Below are 25,314 nucleotides of genomic sequence, written 5' to 3' on the forward strand. Positions count from 1 at the left end.
TTGTTGATGTAGGTCATTATTCAAATAATATTATTTAAAAAAATGAGAAATCAATTAATAAAAAAATCATTACAAAAAAATGTTAAAATTACATTTCAATGCTATTCAAATTATTAAATAGGATATATTTATAATTAATGCATGTACAATTAAGATAGTAATAAGATAGTAATAAGATATTAATAAGGTAAATGTAAGATGACCGATGAGATATATTTATAATTAAGTGCATGCACTTAAAATTAAGAAGAATAACAATAATTATAAGTAATTAATTTATTTTATAATTAGTTACTTATAATTATTATTTACTCATTAATTTATTAATAATTACTTGCTTATAATTGTTATTTACTCTTCTTAATTTTTAGTTGTAAGTAATTATAAATAAATGGTGATGGGTAGAATAATTCTTTGTGAGACGCATTTCATTTATTTATTTATTTATTCATTGTTGGTTTATTTTTTCCCCTATATTTATTAATTATTAAATTACATTTTATAAATTATTTTACACTTTCATAACGATAAAGATATAAAATAATAATATAATGAAAGAGCGTCTCACATAAATAATTGAATTAATTACGTAATTAATTTTAGATATAGTTTTAATTTTATTTTAAGAATCATTATTTTCCGCGTCGGTTTTTCTTACAATTCCTTTTGTTGTTTTGCACAACGATCAAATATTTGAACGTTTTACAAACACACCAAAAGGAGAATTAATTTAAATAAACAAATTTTTACGTAAAAGGAGGGTGGATGGGACGTCGTGTGGTTAGGGTGGGTCTCCAATATGCAGCAACCTCCACGTGGTGAGACCTGGGTTGGTATTACTTGATATACAATTACTAATTGTAACATACGTGATATAATTATTAATTGTAGAGCAAGTAATATAAGCTAATTGGCTGCAATCGCGATTATATTTTTTAGATATCTCGATTATTTCTTACCTTATCACTGAATGTTATTCATTCTCGTTGTTCATTAAATTAAATTATTTATAATTTATTCTGGATTAAATTGAATCCTGGAATGCTATATGTAGTAATCATTATAAATAATAAAATTATGAAACGTTTTTTTTATGTTGTTAATGTTCAAAATTTATATGTATATTATTTAATTCTTAGGTAGATAAGAAGGGATTTCCTGTTTTTTAAAATAGATGAAGTACTTAACATTTTAAAATTATATTTAAGTTTGTTTCAGAATCTTTTATAAAAGATTGCATCATTGAAAAGTGATATAGGAATTGATTATCAGCGCCATCTCTGGAAAGTAAAACATCTTTGCAAACACAATGAGATTGGGTAAGAATTGCAGGTTAGCACCATGGCTAGAATAAAAATATCATATTGTACTCAACAGATGGCACTAGTTTTTAATTTTTATAGTATTTTACCTTGCTTTTAAAGAGATATCTTTTCAACTCGAGAGAGGGCATTAAAAGTTGATTCTTATTTTATCGTTATCTTTTTTCCACTATTTGCTTTCTTTATCTATGTTATTTCGTGTACTCTACTACAGATGGCGTAGAGTGTTCAATTTTTATTTTATTTCTGTCTTGTATCTTTTTTTTCTTTGTTCTTGGAAAGATTTGGAAAAATAGACATAATATGTGAAATTACTATCATTTCAATTATTTCAATAGTTTATATAAATATACTCGAATATAAAATGTATATGCTACAAGATATCTGTTAAATATTTTTTACTTGTTTTTTGAAATTTTAATTTCAGTTATTATTAATGTTGCAGTCTCATTCTGAGACAAATTGATAATATTAAAATTGACATTAAAATGGTGAAGAAATTTTAATGTTTTTGAGATATAAAATGAAAGAAATGCCTTTTATAGTAGGTTTTTGTCACTTCGTCTGATTTTATTCGCAAGTATTTAATTTTTTAATGTATTTCAGATTATGAAATATAAATTTTGAATGCATAAATGTCGTTACTTATATATAAATTACATATCAATTTTACGATTTAATTCAATTGCCAGATAATAGTAATATTTTTGAAGTTGATAGTATTATATGTTGATATCAAATATTTTATATGATTGTGTATATTTTAATTATATTAATTATTATATCATATATTATTCATTAGATATATGGTTACATTTTTTACATAATTACATTATCTAATTATATTTTTTAAGTTAAATTTGTTTGAAATTCAATCATTTATATCATTTATATTATTTTTGAAAGAATGTAAATAATATTCGTTATATTTATAAATTATTTATTTTCAGATAATATTATTTATTTTTAAAAATAAATTTACAATATAATTCGAATATTATAATGTAAATTGTGATAATATATTAAATATTCAATATCCCAAATTGATTAAAGTATATTGAAATTAATCGAAATTCTGCAAGAAATAATTTTATTTCTGCATTCATTGACAAATCATTTTATTTTGAAAAATATGATTATATTATTTCATAAATCATAATTTCAAAGTTTCATTAATAATGAAAGCACAATATTTTCCATTGTTCCACTAAAGTGATACTTAAAAATGTTACTTTTGTTTCTTTCGTTTGGCGCCATTTTGCTTATATGTAAGATTTTAGCATAGTATATATTATACTATCTTTTTATATTTTTTCATTCAGTCTATTACCAACTTTTAACCAATTCATTAGATAGGTATTGATAAAGAGATAATAAAACATTATCTAATTTAATCATTATATGAAACATTAAAAAATTATTTTTAAATTTTTCTTACATACAATACTAGGTGATTGGAATTTTAGATACGGTAATGAGGAAACAGATGCGCCTGCGCATTGTCACGCTTGCTCGCCACTACAATGTCGGACGTCGAGCGTTCGGTGGTAAGACCGTCTCTTGCGTTTTCCGTGATTTCCTAAGTGAAATTTCGTGCTGTTTCTATTTGTGACTAGTGGTATAATATGATCGTGTAACTCATTGACTGCGACTAACTGCCGTTAGAAGTATTATATCTCGTGCCAGTCGCAAAGATGGGTAAGTAAAAGACGGAAACCAAGTACTAAATGCCGGCTAGCTTTTCTCTCTCTCCGCAACTTCTCTATTTGAGGCGAATATATGTGTATGTATGTGTGGCTCGTTTACTGTTGCCAAAGAGTTGAAAAACGTGTTCGGGGTACGCCCCTGTATCATGCGGTTTCTGTTCAATTTTCACGGTCTTTTCCTCGTGATGAGCATACCGAATGTTTTCCGAAAGGATCGTATCGTTAAACTCACTCGGGGGGGCTATAAATAGGTAGATCCATCGGTTTGACGTTTCCTAGGGTAAGCTCCCGACGTAAAACCTCCATCAATGTTTTTCCTGTTCATTTTGTTTTCGCGCTATTTGAGAGTGACCTGCATTCTCAAACAGTGCTGGCTCGTATTCGATCTTCAGCTAAAGCTATCAGTAGTATCATCTTAGAATAGTTTGTGAAAAAGTTAATTTTTTCTTTTCTTTTCTCACATTTTTGTTACGAACTTCATTGATTTAAGAAATAGAAAACAAAGTATCGTTCGTGTCTTATTCAGGTTTTTCAACATGTTATAATTGTTGCGTAATTCCGCAACAATTTAAGATAGAAATGTTAATTTTTGCATTCCCGGATATATTATCATCGAATATATATATAATATGAGAGTTTTCTCATAAAATTATATAGAGAAAACAATTTATATTATCGTTACTTTACATGAGATTTTTTAATTCTATAAACCATTCCCATAACTGTAAGATAATGAGTATATAAGTGCGTATAAATTCATTTTTTCTGGATAGCATAAAAGCATTCCTTTCCTCGATTGTTTAAAATATCGACTCAAGTGGAATTCTCTTCGTTGTGTGGTCCGTGCGTAGCACCGATTTCAAGACGGTATCTGAGGACGCTCGTGCAATTATGCGTTCTACCCACGCAACCGTACCTCGCACGATGTGTATGCGCTTCAATACCTATGCAATGCTGAGAGAAGTAGCGAGATATACAATATATATTGCAACGTGAGTTTCACGAATTACAATGTTGCATCTTCTGACAAAGGCTAATGCTATTATTTTATTCTTTTTTCCAAAATTTCGTTTTATGTTATTTCATTTTTTTGACACATTTAAATATACAATTTCATTCTGTTCAATGTAAATATATTAACGATTCGTGCTTATCGTTTCTCAAACACAAATTTAAGATTAGTTTCTATATATGGGACAAACGCAAATACGATGATACGCTTAATGAATCGTCCTGCTTTTTCTAAACTATAACACGACGCCATACATGTCTATTGCCTTTAAATATTGACTTCCCTCGAATATAATCGCCATATTATCTCTGCAGGAAATACCGATGATTATTAATGTATATATATATATATATATATATATATATATATATATATATATATATACATATTTAGCATATTTTTATATATTTCGATATAATTATAAAGCTAATTTATTTATTATTTATAAAATACATAATTATAAATAATCAATATTTCGAAGTTTAATAAGCTTTTTAAACCGATAACTTGATTCATATGGAATTACTTTCGCATAGAATCGATGTACGTTACCTTTCGCACTCTCGTTTAACGCATATTCCACCCGAGTTATAAATAAGAGTTTTAAATAATATACCAATCGACGAATGGTATTGATTTTTTCTTTTCTTTTGCGTCCCTTGTATATTGACATACATTTGGTACAAGGGTCCTACCCTCGGAGAGTGTCGTTAACTCCGTTGCCGGCTTTCAGTGAAACTGCAACCGCTGCAGATCGATACTTGCCCCCCTTGTGTTCGATTCACGCTGCGCTAGTAACCGAAAGGGACAATCCCATCGAGTGAAATGCATCGAAATTGGCATGAATGCGCGCACTTTTATGATTTGTATTTTTCATTTAGCAATAGAAGTTTGCATGAACGATCAGTAAAAATCTGAATGCGGTAGATTCATGGCACGTGGAATCATGCAATTGCTCGAATCTTATCGCGAGGCTGTAATGAACCATTAATAATCGAGAAGGAAGTGGTTTCACGCATTCAAATTAAATTGAAATTGTGGAACGAATCGGTTTTTTTTCACAAGAGTTCTGTTTCGACTCTTGCTTTGAAAATAGTCCGACTGCAACAATGTTTCTATCTCAAGAGAGAGATAGGAGGGAGATTTCTGCGGTTACATGAGTTATATATATTATATGCGTTCAAGTGAATATAGCATTTATAGGGTGTTTCAGTTGTATCGTATAGCATTTATATGGTAATTCATATAAATATGAAAAAAAGTCGAATAATTTACGAATGTATCATAAACTATTATTTAAAAATTAAATTTATTTGAAAATTAAGAATTTTGATGAAAAGACAAAATTATATGCAATTACTAAATCATATTTCAATTCAATTCAATGTAAGGTACTATTTAAAGTATACAATGTAAAGCAGTATTTTTTAATATATTTTCAAAAATTATTTTCCAAAATTAAAACTTGATAAATGATCGTTGTACAAATGATCTTTAAATTAATTTTTTAAAGTAATTCAGTATTTAACTTTATTAAATGTAAAATAGCAGGTAGCAGTTGACCAGTTTCTGGCAAAAAGTCAAAAATAAAAAGAATCTTTATCCCGGTTAAAGGACATTAGTCCAAATTCTCGATCCTTTCTTTTGAATATATGCGAATCGATATTTTACCTCCCGTATTCAGGTTACTAGTAGGAGGTCCTTCGAGGAAGTCACTGAAGTGAATGTAATGTAACTCCATGGTTACGTAACTTGTGAAATGCGACGAAATATTGTTTATTATCCCATAAGCAGATATGATTACATTTGAATATCGTCTCGTTTCTCTACTGGTAGAAAATTCTATTGGTAGAAAAAAAATGCACAAATTTTTTTTCGGAAATCTCAAAATATTAATATATATATGTTGTATTAAATTCTTCAAATATTTGCCGAAGAAATGTTAATTATCAACATTACAAATTACTAAAATCTCTAATACGAAAATGGATGCTAAATGTCAGAATATACAGTTGAGGTTTACTCAGAACAATCGTTTAAAAAGAGCAGGAGAAAGTAGGTATAGTACGTTGAAAGGATGAAAAAAATGAAAGTTGTATCGAAACAATCTTACACTCTTACTGCATTTATGATTCTCAATTAAAATATTAACTTAAAAATTTTTGCATTTTTTATGGAATATTACTATATATTTTATTAACAATAAGTAATTTATTATTTCTGTTTTTCTGTTTTTCATCAATCTCGATTTCGTACTATAATTATAATTACATATTATAATTTAAAAAATTCTCAAGATTTCAGATTTAATTATTATCGATTACTTTGATTTTATTCTCTCGCGTGTTTTTCTTAATGCATATCGAATTCGTGAAATAAAAGTAAAAAAAAAAAAAGAAAAAAATTACGCCTATTTAATTATCTTATCGTGGAAACAAGTGTGCAAAAATGGGAACGCAGGAAGAATTGCGGTCACTAGACACCTCCGGTGACTTAAACGGATTGACGTCTTATAAAGTTTTATACAATCTTCGCATGTGTTCAATCTGTTAAAAATATATCAAATATACAGAATAATCTTTACCGACAATAAATAGAAATTTCGTCGTTCTAAGGAGAGATATTCGCATGATAATGATGATCAAAGTTACGACTATTTGAAGAAATACCAGTGACGAAAAAGGATCCGGTTGATCGTCTAAACCGCGGTCTTGCGATAACAGACACGAGGCAAGAAAGCAAACTTAAAAAGCCGCTGCGTGACTCAGTCACGCAGGTATTGACACTCGACGCGCATCAAGCGTTGCTGTCTTATTTTTCTCTCTCGTTTCGCGTTTCTTCGATTCGTTGCACGATACTAGCCGTCACGCATTCCTGGTCCGCGTGCTGGTCGATCATGCCTCAGCGAATCTTTCCACGAGCTTTATTATTATTATTATTATTATTATTATATATATTTTCCTTCTTTTCTTTCTTATCAAGATTATAATATAAAGTATTTTTCTTAAAAAAAAATATAATATATATATATAAATCTATATAAATATAGATTTTATTTATTCAAGAAACAAAAGGGATACAACAATATAATAAAAAATATTATAAAAATAGTTTAAAATTCGCGGTATCATATGATTTCTCATTCTTCTAACGCACATGCATGTATAATTCATCCAAAGAATCCGAAGCTTGTAATATCGGTTTAAAAATCAGAAAAATTCAAAATGAATTGACTGTATGCTGTAAATGGTGCATCTTTGTCGCATTGAGTTCTACTTTTATTATCCATAGATGTATGTACATATGTGGCATGTGCGGCATGTATACATGTATACATATATTCAACAAATATAATTTACTATCACAGGCTGTCTTAGTTTGTAAGAAATTTTTTAATTTTTTTCATTTGTAATTTATTTCTATTAAACATTTTAATAAAGATCTAAAAAAATCATTTACTATCATAATTTATTTCGGAAATAATTTATATCACTTTAAAATGTTATTTTATTTTAAATGCCGTTGTATAAATAATGTCTTAATCCAAGATATTTGCATAATCTATATACCTGTAACAAATATCAGCACTATTTGAAAGCAGATAAGTCGTATAGAATTCCCTTTCGATGCACATACTGGTAATATAATAACACTATCGCACAATTGATTTCAAGATAAAACATATTCGTATTGTGTACGAACTACAATTAATTATTTCGATTTTGTTTTCATCTTTAGCTCCCTTTTTTTTCATACAAAAAAAATGGAATTTGATATGAATTGATATTTGATCATAAATTTTCATTCAATGAAAATCAAAATCCTATTAAAATGATCCAATTACTTCAGAATTTGATCAATCTTGAGGATTCATGAAAATCGGTAAATTCGATGTAATTCGACCGTAATTTATGCATACAAACTGGTTAAAATTGCACGTAATATAAGCTTCTACTCGTTCCTTATCGAGGAAAGGTAAACAGAAATTTATGCAAACTCTCTTACGTGTTCATTTGATAGTCCTCGACCTAACGATACTGTTTCTTCTTCTTCGTTGCGGAATTTTGTTGTTACCGTACGTGACTCGATCGTGCAAACAATACTAAGAAACGTGAATGAGAACTGTAAAGCAAGACTTCACCGTGTTGTTTTCCATTGTTAATTAATTGATAACGATGCGTTATTATCGTGTCGTTGCTAGCACGTTGATTTCTTCGTTAACCTTGATTATTTTACGATCGTGTATCGTGATGACCTTCGCATGTAGACGGTCGAAAAAAACGATTAGGCGCACCCTTTTTAAGAATTTAATCACAGTATCGTTGCAAATATGCCCGATATTCCTCATCCCTTAAATAAGATAATTATCGAACAGTAAAAAGAAGTTATCGCAAAGTTATTTAAAGAAAAAAGGAATAAAAGAATGGAAATATGGTTCAAGGTACTACTATTTCGAAATAACCCTTGGGATATCGGGAGATTAAATATAGCTGCATACTGATTGGAAACAGCTCACGTGTTCCATTAATAAACCTTCCATTAAAAACAATTTCTAATTAAAAGTACACGCGTCATTCTATTACTTCTGCGAATTTTAATTATATTATATAATTTTATAATGTCAAACGTTTTTTAACTAAATATTTAATGCAACAACGATTAACATTGAGATTTATTTTATAAATTAATTTGTAAAGTATCATCTTTATTCTATGTTCACGGAAAAGAAAATTATCGAACTATAAGTTATGTAATTCGATCGATTCATGAAGAGACAAAGACCACCATTTAGAGCAGGACGCAACAAATTAATCGGTGAGATCGACGCGATCGATACGTATAGGTATTTTCGGCATGGATCGTGATTATTCGTAGTGCATGCGTCAATCACTGCGTATAGGAACGGCCGTGAAAAGTAAATGTCAATCGTGGTTGACAATCGGAACTCGACGCACGAATCCTCAGCGCCTCTCGATCGTTCGCCGCTCATCGTCAGTCGGCGATCGGCGCTCGTGCTGTTTGTATCGTATTTACGGGCGTCTCGTGATCGCATGTATTTATCGCTGCGAGCATTTCGTGTGAAAATTTCAAAGTGTCGCGAGGTGTCTTAAAATTATAAATTCTTATTTTTAAAAGAACATTTTTTTTTGATCTCTATCGTTATATTTTTAATTCTCGTAAAATATCATATTAAACGATAAATTGGCCGATAAAAATATTTCCAATCGTGATACATATCGATTATCTTATCGTGGTCTATACCGGAAAAAGAGAGACAAAAAAGAGGTGTAGTTCTCGTTGTGGCGTTACTGCGAGTGTTACGCAATCGTCACGACCAACCGGTATAATGAAGTCGAAGACGAGCGAAAATTTTATTGCGAGTGAAAGTAACGGGGTCAAGAGGGACCAGGAACTCAAGCAGAAACAGCTAAAAAGGGGTAAGGAGTTCTTTTCGAGTCGAGTAAACTGCTGCTCGAGACAATCTAGGATGGAAATTGTGCCGGATAATATTTTAAGGAAGAAAATGAAATGTTTGGAATAAAATAAACTAAGTTTTTGAAGTCGTGAATGATGGATACTTCCAGTAATTATTTTTTTTTTTCATATTACGATTGTTCTCGTCCAATGCTACTTGGTATTTGTTCTTGAAATTTTTTCGATAAAAAGATTAATAATAAGATTAAGATTCGTAGATTTAGAATATACGTTTTTAAAAGTTTTCCAATAAATATTATAGATACGTAAACGTAAGAAATTATATTTCTAAAAAAGTTTCGAGAACAATGATTTAACGATTTAGGTCTTATGATTTCGTTTCGAGTGTCTATCGGAGACCTTGAATTTCGTGTAACGTCATCCGCGTTAATTAATCACTCACGATAGACGAAAGTAATTGTAGCGAACTGTGAAAATGTAACGCTCAATGACTGCGTGATATCATGATTCTTAGATAACGTGGGCAAAATTTTAATTTTATTTTAAACGAGTTTAAATTTCAAGGAACAATAGCATAAAGGCGCGATATCGAACAGACGATTAGATAAAGAGAATAGAACGACAAGTAGCAGATCTTGAAAAAAAAGGAATTATTAAATAACGGTCGATTGTCTAATCGACATTTTTCTTTGAGTTTGCTCACTGACACGCGAAAAGTTCATCGATACGATCCCTTTCTTTCCGCCATTTCCTCGAACGGCTCGTCACGATTTTCTCCCTCCGATGTTCGTGACGTGACCAGCAAAAAGAACGTGACCGTTCAGACACGATCGATGCATCTTTAAGCAGAGAACGATCACCAATGAAAACTTCGAGAAAGGAGAAAGAACTTTCTTGTTCCTTAAATAGAATGATGCAGAGATGAAATCATAAATTTCTATATCGTTTTTATTTTCCAAGTTTTTTAATTTCTTTTTCAATTTTTTTTTCTTGTGTCATTTTTAGAATACTCTCGTTAAGATAATTTTCGTATTCCATAATTCATCATCATGGTATTCGATTGTTTCTTACAAGAGAAATCGTTTAATATTTGTTATAATTTTTTTTTTATTGAAAATTAATGGAAATCAAAGAAATATGAGAAATATGAGAGATATATGTATAAGACCACGTGATTTCTCTCGCATAACGGTTTATAATTATCATGATATCGTTTCACTAATCATTCGACAACGCCTCGATGAAAGTCGGTATGCAGGCCACTTTGTAATTCAATTCTTCGTGCATTCGTTTCTCGTGGACTACCACTCAATGATGTTCGATACATTATTAAATAGTTGTAACACATAGCCATGATGCGGTTAATTGCACACAAAAGACCCATTACATCCTGTTGCATAAGCGACGAATGATTACCATATTTTCTTCGCAATGCATCTTTTTAATTAACGTGGTATCGATCTATTTTCTTTCGTCATTTTTTTTTTTATAAAAAAATTTTATTAAACTTTACTAAATACCTATAGTTTTGAAATCGAATATTAATCGAATAGTAATGATAGTATTGGCCTGAATTCTCATCAAATCGTAACGCACAATTTAATAGCGTTTTTTATGTTATATTATTGATGCGATTAGATAGGGCGTGCAAAAATACCGATAAGCGGAGAATGAGCTATTAAAAGCTTGGTCTTTGATAACGTTCAAACGTTAGAATCTTTGTCTACTCGTAGTTGTAATAAAAATTGAAAAAATACTAGAACAAGAAAGTAACTTTTCAACATAAGAATGATGTTAAATAATAATATTAATTATTCTTGTGTAATATTCTCTTGAAAATATTTCATATTTTTCCCATATTTTCTTCTATAAAAATATCAAATTACGATTTCAATTGCGTTCGAAAGATGGTTAACGATTGACTATGATCCCTAAAAATTCATTAAATACATACAATCGTTGATCGATCGCGTGTGACCCAAAGTGCATTGAGAGAAAGATCTAGCCACTTAGGGGTCGTCGTGTTTGACCCCACTTTGCGACATCCTATTTAAACCATTTATGAATCATATTAACATACCGAAGCAGAGAGGAACGTATGTGAAACGTGTTATTCTCGATGATAGGTTACGAGTTGAATCGTACGATATCATAGATCTAACTAAACCGGTTTCCTTCCTTTACGAAAAAAAAATCCGTGAAGTTTTTAGTGGTTTCATCGATCACTGTAATATTATCTAATATTGTGAAACGATCAATTGATTTATTTAATGTAGAACGAATGTCGTCGTGTCGATCAACGATCAATAAAATAAAGCGGCAAAATATATACGAGAAATCCGAAATTTTTTTTTCTAAATTTGTACATCCTTGTTGCCTTCAGAGGTTGATTAATTTTCTCGAGAGATTGATTAATTTTCACTCAGAGGGCATTCACTTTGTATTCTGTTTCATTGTTATTCTGACTTACTTTAGGGAATGAAATCGAAACAGTAAAATTGATTATTTATTATTGGTTTGTATATTCAAAGATATCTTATAATAAAAATGGATACTGCAGAAAAATTAATCGGGTCATGTTTATATGAACCTTGCACTCCCTACATCGTTGTTCATCCCTTGCAACTAAATATATGAGCGTACTACATACACTTACACATATCTTAATGAGATTAAATAGATTCTAAACCAGTCCATGTATTTATACCTCAACAACCATCGTTCGTTAAGATGAAACGATTAATGGCACGTCGAATAAACGATGCATTGAAAAATACGCGACCAGGTCGTTGAACCACAGAATTAATAACACGGAATTTCGGGTGAGATTTTCAGTAACCTGGAAACACGGTTTCGTGACATCCCATTTAAATAAGATTATGAATCATATTAATATATACGGTGTCGGGGTTTCGTTGCATGTGGGACGATCCGCATGTGGATGAACCGCAATTACGCAATTTCTCATTTTTCCCCGAACTATTTCAAGCGCGTATAATTATTTACCTTAATAAATTATCTCGTGTTAAATCGATATTTTAACCATCACGATCGATCGGACGTGAATCGACTCACAAAAGATTTTAAAGGCGCAGAAGAAATAAAGAATAAAAGCTCGAGTGGTTCCGTAGGTGTCACATCTTGCCGGATCCGGTTGATCATCGTTCATTAAAAATTCTGATCTCCTCCTACGAACTCTTACCGGTTCGCGCGTTATCAACGCGGCGAATTCCACGCCAGAAATTTCTATGAAGATTAAAGAATGTTTCTACATCGCTCGCGTAGAAATAGCACTCGTGCTCGCGATTGCAAAACGTTACGCGCGAGGATCGCCAATATAATATCGTAGAAAATACGTACAAACGTGGCCCAATTTCGGCGAAACGACGAATGCTTTCAAACGTCTCTCGTCCGTTTTATCGTTGCTTATCGTTGCTTTCGATTAGAATCGGAATGAGGTCGTTTCAGATTCCTCGCGGACGAGATTTCTTGTTCCCTAACGGTGGTATGCATAGTTTGCGGTAGCTGGTCTATCCAATTATTCTAATAAGGGATATTATAGCGTTCTGGAGCAATTGTACAAAGTATATAGGTGTGTTTTTCGTGCTCCCTGACGGAACGTCGACTTTGTTACTCATTACGAATACGGTAAATACGGGCAAAGGTCCTCGATCATCACTGTAATGTATTACATTGTTACGTACTTTACATATTTGTATTCGTTAATCTTTCTATTATTTCGTTCTTATGGTTGTCATCATAACTACATCGGTAATAAGCCATTAATGGTTTCATGGTAATAATGGAGCTCCATAGTGGTTTATTGAAGTATCCTTCTCGTTTCAATGGTACCACGGCAATAACAGGAAAATAAACGACTTGAAGTAAGCTTGTTCAAGTATGATTTAACGAATAACATCTAGTTGCTACGTCAAAGAGTTAAATCAAAAGATTCTACTGCGCTTTTATTTATGCGATCTTTTGATCCTTCTCGGATAGTAAAATAGAATCTTTAACCTTTCGCGGTCTCGTGTCGAATTGCGCTTAACATTATATCAATTCGATTCTTTTCGATTTTATCATATCAGATATATTTTTTGCGTGTAATTGAACGAAGGTATATATCTATATAGATATTCAGCGAAGATATCAAGATATTATATAACGTAAAAGAAATTTTCATTTCCAATTTGTGGAAAGTTTTTGAAATATATTTTATTGAATATAAAAAAGTTAGGATAATAAATATTAAATAAATTGTTGATATCATAGACGATTAATATCAAACAAATAATCGATCGAGAGTTAGTATTGAGTTACAATTGTATCACGTATCCACTGTGTAGTTTCAATGAGTAAATTCTTTTCTAAAGAGAAATACACCTCGTATCGAAGTTTCTGGTAAACAAGTTTCATACCAAACTCTCAATATTGCCCATTGAAATCTGGAAATTGAACTCTATAGAAGATATTCATCAACTTCGAACCGCAAATAATTCCTGGCGAAATTATTTCTCGATATCGTCGTGCACCATTATACGTTCGAACTATCACTATCAACGGATAGCTGAAAATTGTCATCGATTTCTTATAAGCAATTAAAATCGCTCCCAACGAATACACATGTACAATTATACGGGACTTGCTCTAACTCACGTGACAGCACGATGACGTCAAATATACGGTCGTCGCGTGATGTCATCGTATATTTTTAAAGTCGCGGTGTGAAAAACAGGCGATTCTGTAAACAGAGGATAATTATATATTCTCATCGTTTCGATACGTTTTTAATCTAATCAACTGATAAGGCTAAAATCTCTATTCGATCTAATTTCATAATAATCGTGGAAAAAGTTTTTTGCCGAGAATTATCTCTTTCGAGTTTTCGATAAATTTCAACAGTAAGCGAACATTAGCTCGGTATGACTCGTGATTTAATATAAGTTGGAGTACGACTCAGCATATTGGCGCGATGTTTAAACGAGGCTAAATGAGACGAGCGAGAAAGCTTGATTTATACTTCCGGAAAACGAGACTCATCGTCTCGCCGTTGCGAAAAAAGTCACGTATCCTTTGACAAATTGATACGTATTTAATACACTCATCGCGATGTAATTACTCGGGTCACGTGTCGTACAAGCTGATTCAAAAATGATAGGAATTTAATTCGAAGAGATATCTTTTTAAACTTCCGAAATTTATCGCGTTAAGAAGTTACATATCATAACGATTAAAACGATACATCAAACCGCGTAACGTGTCTATATTTAGTCTTTCCTCTTTCGTGTGCAACGATCAATTATTTCTTATTATAATTAATTTCTTATCACGCTATACGATCTACAAATAAACTATTATTATTTTTATTCCGTATTCCACGTATCTCTATATTTAAAAATATAATTTTCTCGGGACGGTAATACGTATCAAAATTTACACTGACGCGAGCTATTAAAATATGTTAGGCTTTCCATTTAGCCGTGAAACGATAACCCGCCGAATCCTGCGATCTCACCTTTGAATCATCTCGTATTTTTGTCCCGATGATGACATCGCCCCGACTGTCAGCACGCGAGACTTACGTATAAAAGTCACGCACGATTCGTGGCCGCTTTTTTCTTCCAACCGGGGGAGAAAGGAACCTGATTACCCATCGACCACGAGAAAGTGGATTATCTCGGTTAATCGCATTCCACGACCGCGAACAGTTTCGCGATACTCTGGACGGAAATTGAGTTATTTGCATGACGGTCGATCGATCGTCTTTTAAAAAGATAATCCAACCTATCCCCTTTTCTCGTCGATGAACCTCCTCTCGTCTGTCGTGGCAACCTCCTCTTTCTTTTTTGCACGTAACAATGTTCCAACTGATAGACGGCAATTTATGGATATGTATACACGAAGGAAGAGGGAACGAGAGATTTCTTCGCGTTCAAAACAACCGATAACGTAACGAACAGACTTCTGGCGGGGGATCGAATCATTGAATTAGAACGACCCGTTGACTCCGCTCTTTCAGACCTTGTTCTTGATCATACGCACATGGGAAACTCCTTACGGAGTGTAATTTTAACTTGAAACATCGTCGAGGTTGCCACGCAAACATGCAAGCGTTTTTCATCTAACCGGATTTTATCCTCAATTGGTATTTCGAATGAGTCGTTTGTTGCTAATTCACAACAGTTTGAACTAAATCATTTTATTTTACAAGTAATTAGCATCTAATGATTTTCAATTATATTTTCGAAGCGTAGAATATTAATTAAATTTAAGCGATTTATAATTAAGCAAATTACGAATTTAATTCAAACTCTGATAATCTATCTGTATTATAATAATTGAAGATTATTAATCACAATAGGTGATTGTTCAACGTATTTTTTAGGCTTTTTAAAAGAGCAAAAGAATATATGATAATGAAGCGATATACACGTTCTATACAAATATTCAAAGTAAACGTGTTATTCTCCTTATTTTCCTCGGACACAAATTAAACGATGAAATATTGGCATTAACAATTAGCATTCTTAATCTCAGGTAAATTCGAAATTTCTCGATTCTCCTTAATTGAAATGTCGATGCGTTTTCTGGGCCGAGGAAAAGAACGTTTCTTTTCATCGCGAGTGAAACGGAATCGGGAAAACGAAGAAAAAATTGTAGCATGAATCACTCGACTAGTCGTGTGACGATCGCTCTGTTATTTCCTTTAACGCCTTCACCAGTCGTTCCAGACTGGCAGAGAAAAGAAGAACGCTCGTGGCCGTTTTCTTATTCGTCATTGTACACCACCGAGAACCGGATATTAAAATGGAAAAAATAACGTGAAAAAAAAAAAGAATCGAATGTTGCGTAACCAAGGATATACCTCGGGTATATTCGAACGTGTATATGTATGTATCTGTTATTTCAGCCTTTATCTCTTTCGAGATGATACGAGGATAGGTGATAGATCGTGTTGTTACGTCAGTTGGTAGCTAGTTTTAGCTTGTCTAAACACAAAGGTTTCTGCCTTTGAGTTAGAAGTAGCAGGCTACGTTGAAATAAACTTGGAGGAATTGACGCCATATGCATGGTATCGGAGAATATTGAGTTATAAGGAAATTTATTTTCGGCCTAAGGAGAAAAGAAGGTAGCTACGCTAAAGGATAGTTAAAACAAATCCTTATAAATCTTCTTTGACTTGGAAGGTTTTTGGAAATCTAAAATCGTATTATAAGAGTGCAACACGTTAGAAATTTCTTGACTGCAAGAAAAATAATATATCTAACGAAGCATTGTAAAACTTGATTTATGGAGAACACTACGCCCAAGCATGTCCTAGATTTTCAACAAAGCGTCGTAACACACTCGACTTCTCACAATCTTCGCAAATTACAACACTCGACTCCACGTCAATGGCGCTTAACATTTGCCAGTTAATCGATCACACGAGACTGTCCACAAACTTTACGCAATCGAGCCGCAGGTGTCTCGTCTGGGTCACGCCAGGTCATACCGATATAAAAAAACCCGATCGAATCTTGCCAACGTAACCGCTTCGTTACGCGATCATCGATCCCATTGCGTTTTCTCCTTCTTATTCGAGGGAACTTTCTTTTGAACGCTCTATCAACAAGTTTCATCGTGGTTCAGGCGCTCAAAGGAGCTTATCTCGTCTTTTTGAGCGTTAATTACGATCGACGCGGAGAACACGGTGATTCGTGCGATCTCCGTTAACTGTCGTATCGTCCAATTAACGTAAAAAAAACCGGCTCGAGATTGCATTTTTTTTTTTTGCATCGCGCGAGAATAATAATTGGAAGTCGAGTTATCCATATCCGAATCCATTGAACGAATGGACGTTGGAAATTGTCATAAAACCGGATAAAAAACAACTCGAATCAATTCGAATCGCGATAAATTTTTTCTTATGTACGTTGGCCAATCAACAGTGGCAATAAATTCTTTCGATCGATTTTTTTTTTTCGTTCCATCATTGAAAATTCACGAACACATTGGTGACTACACCTGGTTCGACCGCTTCGACCACAAGTAAAAGAGCCAGACCTTCACCCGGATTCGATACGCGGCTCACGGCGTAAGCATAAGCACTCCGACAAGTGCTCGAACCGCTTTTTTCTTCATCTCTGTTTTTTTCTCCTTTTACGTTTTTTTTTTTCTTTCTTTGTTGTTCCCTCATTTTCTTGCCTGTTTTTTTTCTCCCCGTTGTCGTAGACAACACGTTGACACACGCGGTAAGCAAGCTTTGAGTCACGCTTTAGAAATTCTACGACGAGCGGATTACGCGTGTAACGCGCCATATTCGAGCGATACGTGCACCGCGTGCCGATTACACCAAACTCCATTGATTAAGCGCCGCCAGAAACACGAGCATCTTTTGTCGGATCGGTCGATCGATCGATCGTACGTGAGTGGGACAACAGTTCCTCAATTATATCGAAGAAAAATTCTTAAAACACTCTTGGAAAAATATTTCGTTTAAATTAAAGAATGGATCAGTCGAAAAGTTTCGAGTTCTTAAAATCTATTTTTGTAATTTGAAAATCTCGAAATTTGAATGAAGAGTAATTTGAACGAGAAACTTACGAGAATGTTGCGACAATATTTGTTCAGCTTTGTTTAACTAATGATAATACAATTGCGTTTGTGTTCAGAGTTTAGACTTGTTTTAATTGGTAAGAGTTCGAGAAAGTTAGAATTTTAAACAATATAGAATTCTCGACAATATAGATCTTTTGGAAAAAATGAGCATCCTTCATGGTGGACTTCAGAGTTTTGAAATATCACAAAATTTCGGATTCAAGTTTTTCAAAAATCAAGTCTCAATCCACTTGCGATATAAATCGATTTAAATTTGCTCTCGATTTTTAAGATGACCGGTGGAGAAAGAAATATAGTAGTAATTGTTGGCGTATTAGGCTTGGTAGAAAGGTAGTATCGTAAAAGAGAAATCGTGCTTGATCGCGGGAGAGATAATTGGAATTTCAAGACGCGGAGAATCGTTTTTAAATTTTCATCGTTCTCGCAGCTATTCGGTATTCAACGTTTGATTATTTTACCGCCCCGAATTGTAAATGTTCGAATATTGGAAAGATAGGTATTTGGTATGTGTACATAATACAGAAATATCATCGATATTACCATGATCCAATTAGAGATATACGAATCACAAACGATAAAGATCAACGGTTATTTTCCAGGAAATCGTAGATTCAACGAGAATGTTAACGTTTCTTGCTAACATTCACGGAAACAGATTGTACGGAAAAGAGGCATAAAATTCACGAGTTGTTTCATTTTATTTGCCATTAATTAAGTAAAATTAAGAAAAAATTAAGAAAAAGAAAATCGAGTTTAAATAAGATGCTCGAATTCGTTTGCAAAAAAATTCGGAATATCCTTTCTACGTGATTAAAAGATATCGATAGAAAAGAAAGTAAAAGGAGAAAGTACATATTCGTTTGCGAGAGCTATATACCGAAAGATACGACGATCGTAGATAAAAGATTAAACCGACAAGAGATTTCCTTTCTCCACGCGAACAGAACGTCTCACAAATGAATGGTCGATGATAACGAGACCAGACGTCGTGTTTTCGGTGCACGAAAGCCTTTGGAACAACTCGTTTGCTTTAGATCTGTTGAAAGAAAGATCGTTGCATGTTGACATGGGTATCCCTCGAACTAAGATTGATAAATTAAATTGGTGGCACGATATTAAGCTTAATAAACGTGATCACAGAACAACACTCCCGTCACTTTTCGTCGCATTTTCTGATCGTGATAAAAATATCTGGCAATCGGATAGAGAATATAATAACTCGTTAATCATTTTTCATCGAATGCAACCTTCGCTGTATAAAGAAAGTTTTAATTCTTAAGATTTCTATCGTATATCTTGATTCTCATAGAATATGATTTGTTTCGAATCGAATGTCGTGGCGAGTTCTATTTATATTGAACTTTGAACTCCGTATTTGCGATCGTAGCAATTTTTCTCTTCTTTCTTTTTGCCGCTTTGATATGTGATAAATGTGAATCAGATTATATCTAAGTTGTAGTAGGCTGTGATGGGGTGACTGACCTTCGAATGCGGCATGATGACGAGTGATCGAGGAATGAGCGGAAGAGATGAAATCTTTGCGCTCAACTAATTCTAAGAATATTTGTGGAGATCGAAGTATATGAAAGCACACATTGTAAAATTGTGAACGTGAAATTTTTAAGAATATCGTTTGATTGGAAACAATCAGAATTCTTGAAAATCTGTTGGAGAGTTGTTGAATAAGCATTCATTCATTTAAGACTACACAGTGACAAATGTTTGTCTTATCGTACGCTCTATTTTTAAATATTTTTTTTTCCCGATGCACTTATGTTATGTATACATTACAAGTTGCGTATCCCGACTATTTTTCGTTACAGGTAAAACATTCTGCCAGTCTTGTAAGAAGAAGTGCAGCGGGGAGGTACTACGAGTGCAGGACAAGTATTTCCACATAGGGTGTTTCAAGTGTGCTCAATGTAACGCGAGCTTAGCGCAGGGTGGTTTTTTCGCGCGCGAGGGCTCTTACTATTGCACCAAGGTACTGGAAAATAAAAAATAAGAAATCAAAGCTACGTTAAAAGCCTTATAAAAACCGAGAAAACCTCGATTATATGAAGCGCGTAACGCGAATCGCGATAAATAGATTCGTTCTTTATTTTTCTTCTTTCGTTTCAAGTTTTTTTTTTTTTGACTTGGAAATATTCGAAATATTCGAAACGATAAAATGGTATATCACCTCGACCAATTTCAAAAAGTCTCGATAAAATCGCGCGTAAAATTCGTTACAAAGTTTTTTCGTCGTTCCTCCTCAATCTCCTCGTTTTATCTTGGTGCACAAATAAACCATTCCATGCGATGACAAATGAGACTGTGAAGATCGTTGAGAAGGGTATATTTCACGCGTTCGCTCCGGGATGCGGTGTCTGGCGAATCGCTCGTAACGATCGTGTGGGCTTCTTAATTTTTCAGGATTACAGGGAACGGTGGGGAACGAAGTGCGCAGGCTGTGGAGAATACGTGGAGGGCGACGTGGTCACTGCCGGAGACAAGCATGCCTTCCATCCCAACTGTTTCCACTGCCAACGATGCAGACAACCGTTACTCGGACAGGGAACCAAGGTTTCCCTCGTCCAAGGTGCGTTTCCCGTCGAAATTATTAACATTCTGTTTTAATAATCGTTTCAGGAAAAAACCATCGAAGTGGCACGACGATACTTCTTAAACCGCTCTTCCTAAAAATCTAATCGAGTCTAATCGTAATTTCTAATTGTAAATCATACTTGATCGAGGACAATCCGGTTTAAATTGGAAAAGGAGAACGAAGATTCGTTGGTTGCGATTCGATCGTCAGAATTGGAGTACCGGTAAACCTGTTAAAGGCAAATTACCACTTAGGTGTATCGTGAGCGAGGTTACGCTCACGTGGCCTTGTAACGATTACGCGGTGAACGCTTAAAAATACGCACGCGTCGAAACGAGCGTATCGCAAGTTAAACTTGCTCCGTTTCGCTTCTCCTCATTGTTTCCTCGTGCAAATATTTATGCGCATCTTCTACCACCGTTGTTGTATCGATCTGCCCGGTCGAGGACAACGATAATGCCGCTTATTTTTAAACGATACCGCAAATAAGACAATACCACTGCGTGCAGTAGTATTCGATTCTCGATCTTTGAACTCTTCGATTAGAAGGATGTGTACACGCGTTCCAAGAAAATTGAGACGATAACTCGAAACACGTTTATCGATTACCGTGAGAAATTGATCGATCGTATCGATCGGCGAAGCTGGAATCGGTTTGGTTATTTATACGCGAAGAGAAAACAACGAATGGACGAGCGCGAACGCTTCTCCTTTTCTACAAGCCGTTGGTATCGCGCGTTGCGACTCAGCCGAATCAGCCGCCAAGATACGGGATTTATGGTTCGTTTCTCGAATAAAAGACAATGCGGAGGGTATGCGGACCGGATCTGTTCAATCTCAACTAACAGAGCGTTGTCTATAGGTCAAGCTCTTTGCCACCGATGCGTCGGTATTCCTGTCCGAGAGGCCTCGACGCCAATCGGGAATAGCTCCGCCACCAGAGGATCCGGAGATGGGCCCTCCGACCCCGGTGCCTGCGCTGGTTGCGGAAACCAATTACGAGAAGGTCAGGCTTTGGTAGCTCTCGATCGACAGTGGCACGTATGGTGTTTAAAATGTCACAGCTGTGACACCGTCCTTCATGGAGAGTATATGGGAAAGTGAGTGAAAACATCGTTCTAATCTAACATGGATTACATTCCATACAATCCTTTACAATATTGCGTTAAATATTTTATTATTGGGAAAGTAATATCGATACTGTCAATCATTTCATTGAAATCATTCTTCTAAAATTTATATTATAAACTTCGTAACTGGAAACAGAAATGCAAGAATTGCTTTATGTAGATTAATTTTTAAAAATTCAGGCGAAAGTAGAATATTTTGCGATCATCCAACGCGCGTAACGTTCCATTTATTTAAAATTGTTTATCTTAATCTCAGAATGAAAAACCGATGTAACTTTCTCATCAACTCGTACATTCCAATGCATTTATTATTATTTTATTTTTATTTTTCATTTTGTTCTTTCTTCGATCGAAAGATTTCAATTGAGAATCGTATAACTCGTGAGATCTTCGTAGAATAAGAAGTTACTTTAATACGCTAGACAAAAAAGAGAGCTGAGAAAGTACGGTCTAGAAAATAATTCGAGAAACGTTGAAATTTCGCTGATTTTTAGTTGATAGTTAGAGCAAACCGTCAGGAATTTGTCTAGATTAGAATCGGAGAAAGTTAGGACTCATTAGACCCAACTATTAGCGCTTATCTAAACTGTCTAACAAACAACACTTCTTTGAACGAACGAAATTCCTCGACTTTGATCGACAGAGACGGGGTGCCTTATTGCGAGAAGGATTATCAGAAGTTGTTCGGTGTGAAATGCGCCTATTGCAATCGTTACATCAGCGGAAAGGTGCTGCAGGCAGGTGACAATCATCATTTTCACCCGACTTGTGCCCGTTGCACCAAGTGTGGCGATCCTTTTGGCGATGGAGAAGAGATGTACTTGCAGGGCGCTGCCATTTGGCATCCCCGTTGTGGCCCGGGTCCTAGCGGACCCAATGGTATCGTGAACGGCCACGGAGAAGCTCACACGCCACAGCATCGAGAATCAGAACGGATTTCCAGCAGCGCATCGGAGATGCAGGTAAGATAGCGGGGATCGGAGGAAAGTCGGAAGTTCAATTAAGGTCATCGACTGTCCGACTACTTCCGTCGATGTTACGATCACTTTCCGTCGATCGATGAGCAGTCAAATAGGATTCGAATGTTAGTCGCGATTTCTTTTTTGTTTTTTATAATTCGTTGCCGCGAGTTTTTGAATCGGAACTGGCCAACTGTGTATTATATTTAGTTTTTGTAAAATATTGTATCATACGTGTACATTCGTCTGTGTACAGATCACTGCATTTGTTTCATCGTTTTATTTTTGTGATTATTCATAGCTATTTTAATATTCATTTTTTTCCCCCTGTAATCACGATAGTCATAAATCACTAAATACGTCGCGGAGGGAAAGGTGTCATTAACATTTTTCGTACGAACGTGTAATATCTAATATCATCCGTTTATGTATTCGACAACGCGTGATTAATTGCTTCAAATAACATTCATCTCGAACATCGACATTCGTAATTAACGCGTGCACGTCGCTGTCCACGTCCGCCAATTGCATTTTTCCGTTCAATTGCATCGTACACCGTTGATCGACCTAAATCGTGTCCGTGCGCATACTTGAATTTTGAAGTTTGCCATTCGATCGTAAAAAAAGACGACAGGGGGGAAATAAAAAGAGAAACAAGGGGGGAAAAATAACCAAGAGGAAATATATTGCTCTCGAGCCAGCTCTGGCTCGCGAAATACGAAGTTCAGCTTGCATCGTGCTTATATTTGGACTGTTGTACGACACGTACTTTCATGTGAAACGTTTTTTTGCTGCTCGGTTCATTTTTGTGTCCGTTGTTGTTATACAGAGCAATTTAGAGTAGACCAATTTAGAGCCTAAATTACTTATTCTTTTTTTTTTTTTTTCTTTTTTTATTCGTAACTAGCTTTGTGTATAGCTTCGTTCCCATTGTATTCAACGATACACTATGTGGCTTTTAACATGCATATGTTCCTTAACATCGTATCTTTATAGCACGCTTCGATGCCCAAATTTTATATACATATATTATACATATACATATTTATATATATATATACGTATATATTTTAACGATTTATCGTTTATGATTTGATTATTTTTTTTATTTTTATTGTTGCTTTCTTAATCGTTGTTTATCTTTTTTTTTTCGCACGATCATTGTGTATAGTTTTCATTGCGGTCACGCACGCCAAGCCTGAACGGATCACTCTGCAGCCCTTACAGCAGCCTCAGTCGCAAGGTATGCCATGTATCTCCTAGCACAGCCATTCTCTCAAGAGACGCCTTTAATTATTTATGAAATATTTTGAAATATTTATGATCCTGATTTCATTTTGTAACAACTAGCTTCGAAAATTTATAATTCGAAATTTGTACATCGTTGATGAACGATGCTGCCTTGTAAAATATTATTTCGATTATTCTTCTACTTACTTTGCATTTCTATCGATAGTAGAAATATTTTTAAAAAAGTAAGAAGATGTTATTGAAATTTAATATTAAATTGAAAGCCAAATATAGGTATATATAATTTCTTTGATTATTTAAAAATGATTTTGAGTTAAAAATCTAAAAGATAAGATGATCACGAATATAAGGATTTTAATAATTATTTTAATAATTATTATCGATGATAAATTTCATCATCTAAGACGACCCATTATGCTAATTTATTCTCAAATATTTAACGAAGCTAGCTTTCGCGATTACGAAAGATTTCTCAACGACATCTCGAAACAGTGGATTTCTCTTGAGAGAGAATCAAAGCGCGTTGAGTTTTTATTATTCCTTTGCCGAGTAAATTTAGCTGTATGAGAGACGCTTTTAAGATTGATCGAAAAAGAAACAGCATGAGTTTAGCCGTGATAATATACGTTAATTGCCCCAGTATTATCCCGCGCGAACTGGAAGTCCCGGATTGATATTGCGAGAATACGGACGTGGTCCATCCGAAGATGTGTCTAGGATTTATACTTATTCTTACTTGACCGAAACGCCGACCCAAGGATACTTGAGACGTCCGATACAGCCGTACGACAAACCTCCGACTAGCCCGCACTTTCATAGACCTAGCTGTAAGTAGTATTCATTTTTTTATTTCTCTCGAGATCGAAAGAAACAGAAGTTTGATAAAAAATTAAATCGATCGAATCAATTCCGTAGAGTTGTAGAAAATTAAATATTATAAAATATTAAAACGAAACCGGATCGTGCGCGATATACGTGTCGCTAAATCATACGATGATTTTATTTTAGCGTCACGTTCGATAAGAAGCAGTGGCGGACGCAGCAGCCGATCTGGAATGCGTGCTCTGGTCGATGCTCTCAGCGAGACCAGACCAAAGTCACCGGCCAGTCAAGTAGATAATGACGAGCCAATAGAGCTGGCGCATTATCCGGACGCCATGAAACCTCCTCCTGGAACCAAACCGCCGATCGAGAGAGATGATTTTCCCGCTCCGCCTTATCCTTATACAGATCCTGAAAGACGTAGACGATGGTCCGACACTTATAAGGTAACACGACGAATTGCGACTTATTCTTAAGCTCCCTACGCG

The 25,314-nt window shown here is 34.2% G+C and overlaps 1 protein-coding gene across 20 annotated transcripts in view; it reads left to right on the forward strand.

Moving 5' to 3' along the window:
• Positions 1 to 1,872: 1,872 nt before the first annotated feature.
• LOC108004261 (actin-binding LIM protein 2) overlaps positions 1,873 to 25,314 on the forward strand; it is a 32,334-nt gene continuing 8,892 nt past the window's right edge. For 9 of the 20 annotated variants that reach the window (XR_009833474.1, XM_062087435.1, XM_062087418.1 and 6 more), the window contains exons 1-8: positions 8,971 to 9,478; positions 19,901 to 20,061; positions 20,493 to 20,658; positions 21,527 to 21,764; positions 22,438 to 22,756; positions 23,925 to 23,996; positions 24,645 to 24,831; positions 25,013 to 25,272. Coding sequence is in view for 19 of the 20 variants with exons in the window: in XM_062087435.1 (XP_061943419.1) it covers positions 9,388 to 9,478; positions 19,901 to 20,061; positions 20,493 to 20,658; positions 21,527 to 21,764; positions 22,438 to 22,756; positions 23,925 to 23,996; positions 24,645 to 24,831; positions 25,013 to 25,272 (1,494 nt within the window). In the remaining variant the exon portion in view is untranslated. Of the gene's footprint in view, positions 3,021 to 8,969; positions 9,479 to 19,900; positions 20,062 to 20,492; positions 20,659 to 21,526; positions 21,765 to 22,437; positions 22,757 to 23,924; positions 23,997 to 24,644; positions 24,832 to 25,012; positions 25,273 to 25,314 lie in introns of those variants that run through there. The other 11 variants (XM_062087421.1, XM_062087422.1, XM_062087425.1 and 8 more) reach the window with 4 other exon arrangements.

Source organism: Apis cerana, linkage group LG1 (genome assembly GCF_029169275.1).
Source record: "Apis cerana isolate GH-2021 linkage group LG1, AcerK_1.0, whole genome shotgun sequence".
In the NCBI taxonomy this organism is placed as follows: Eukaryota; Metazoa; Arthropoda; class Insecta; order Hymenoptera; family Apidae; genus Apis; species Apis cerana.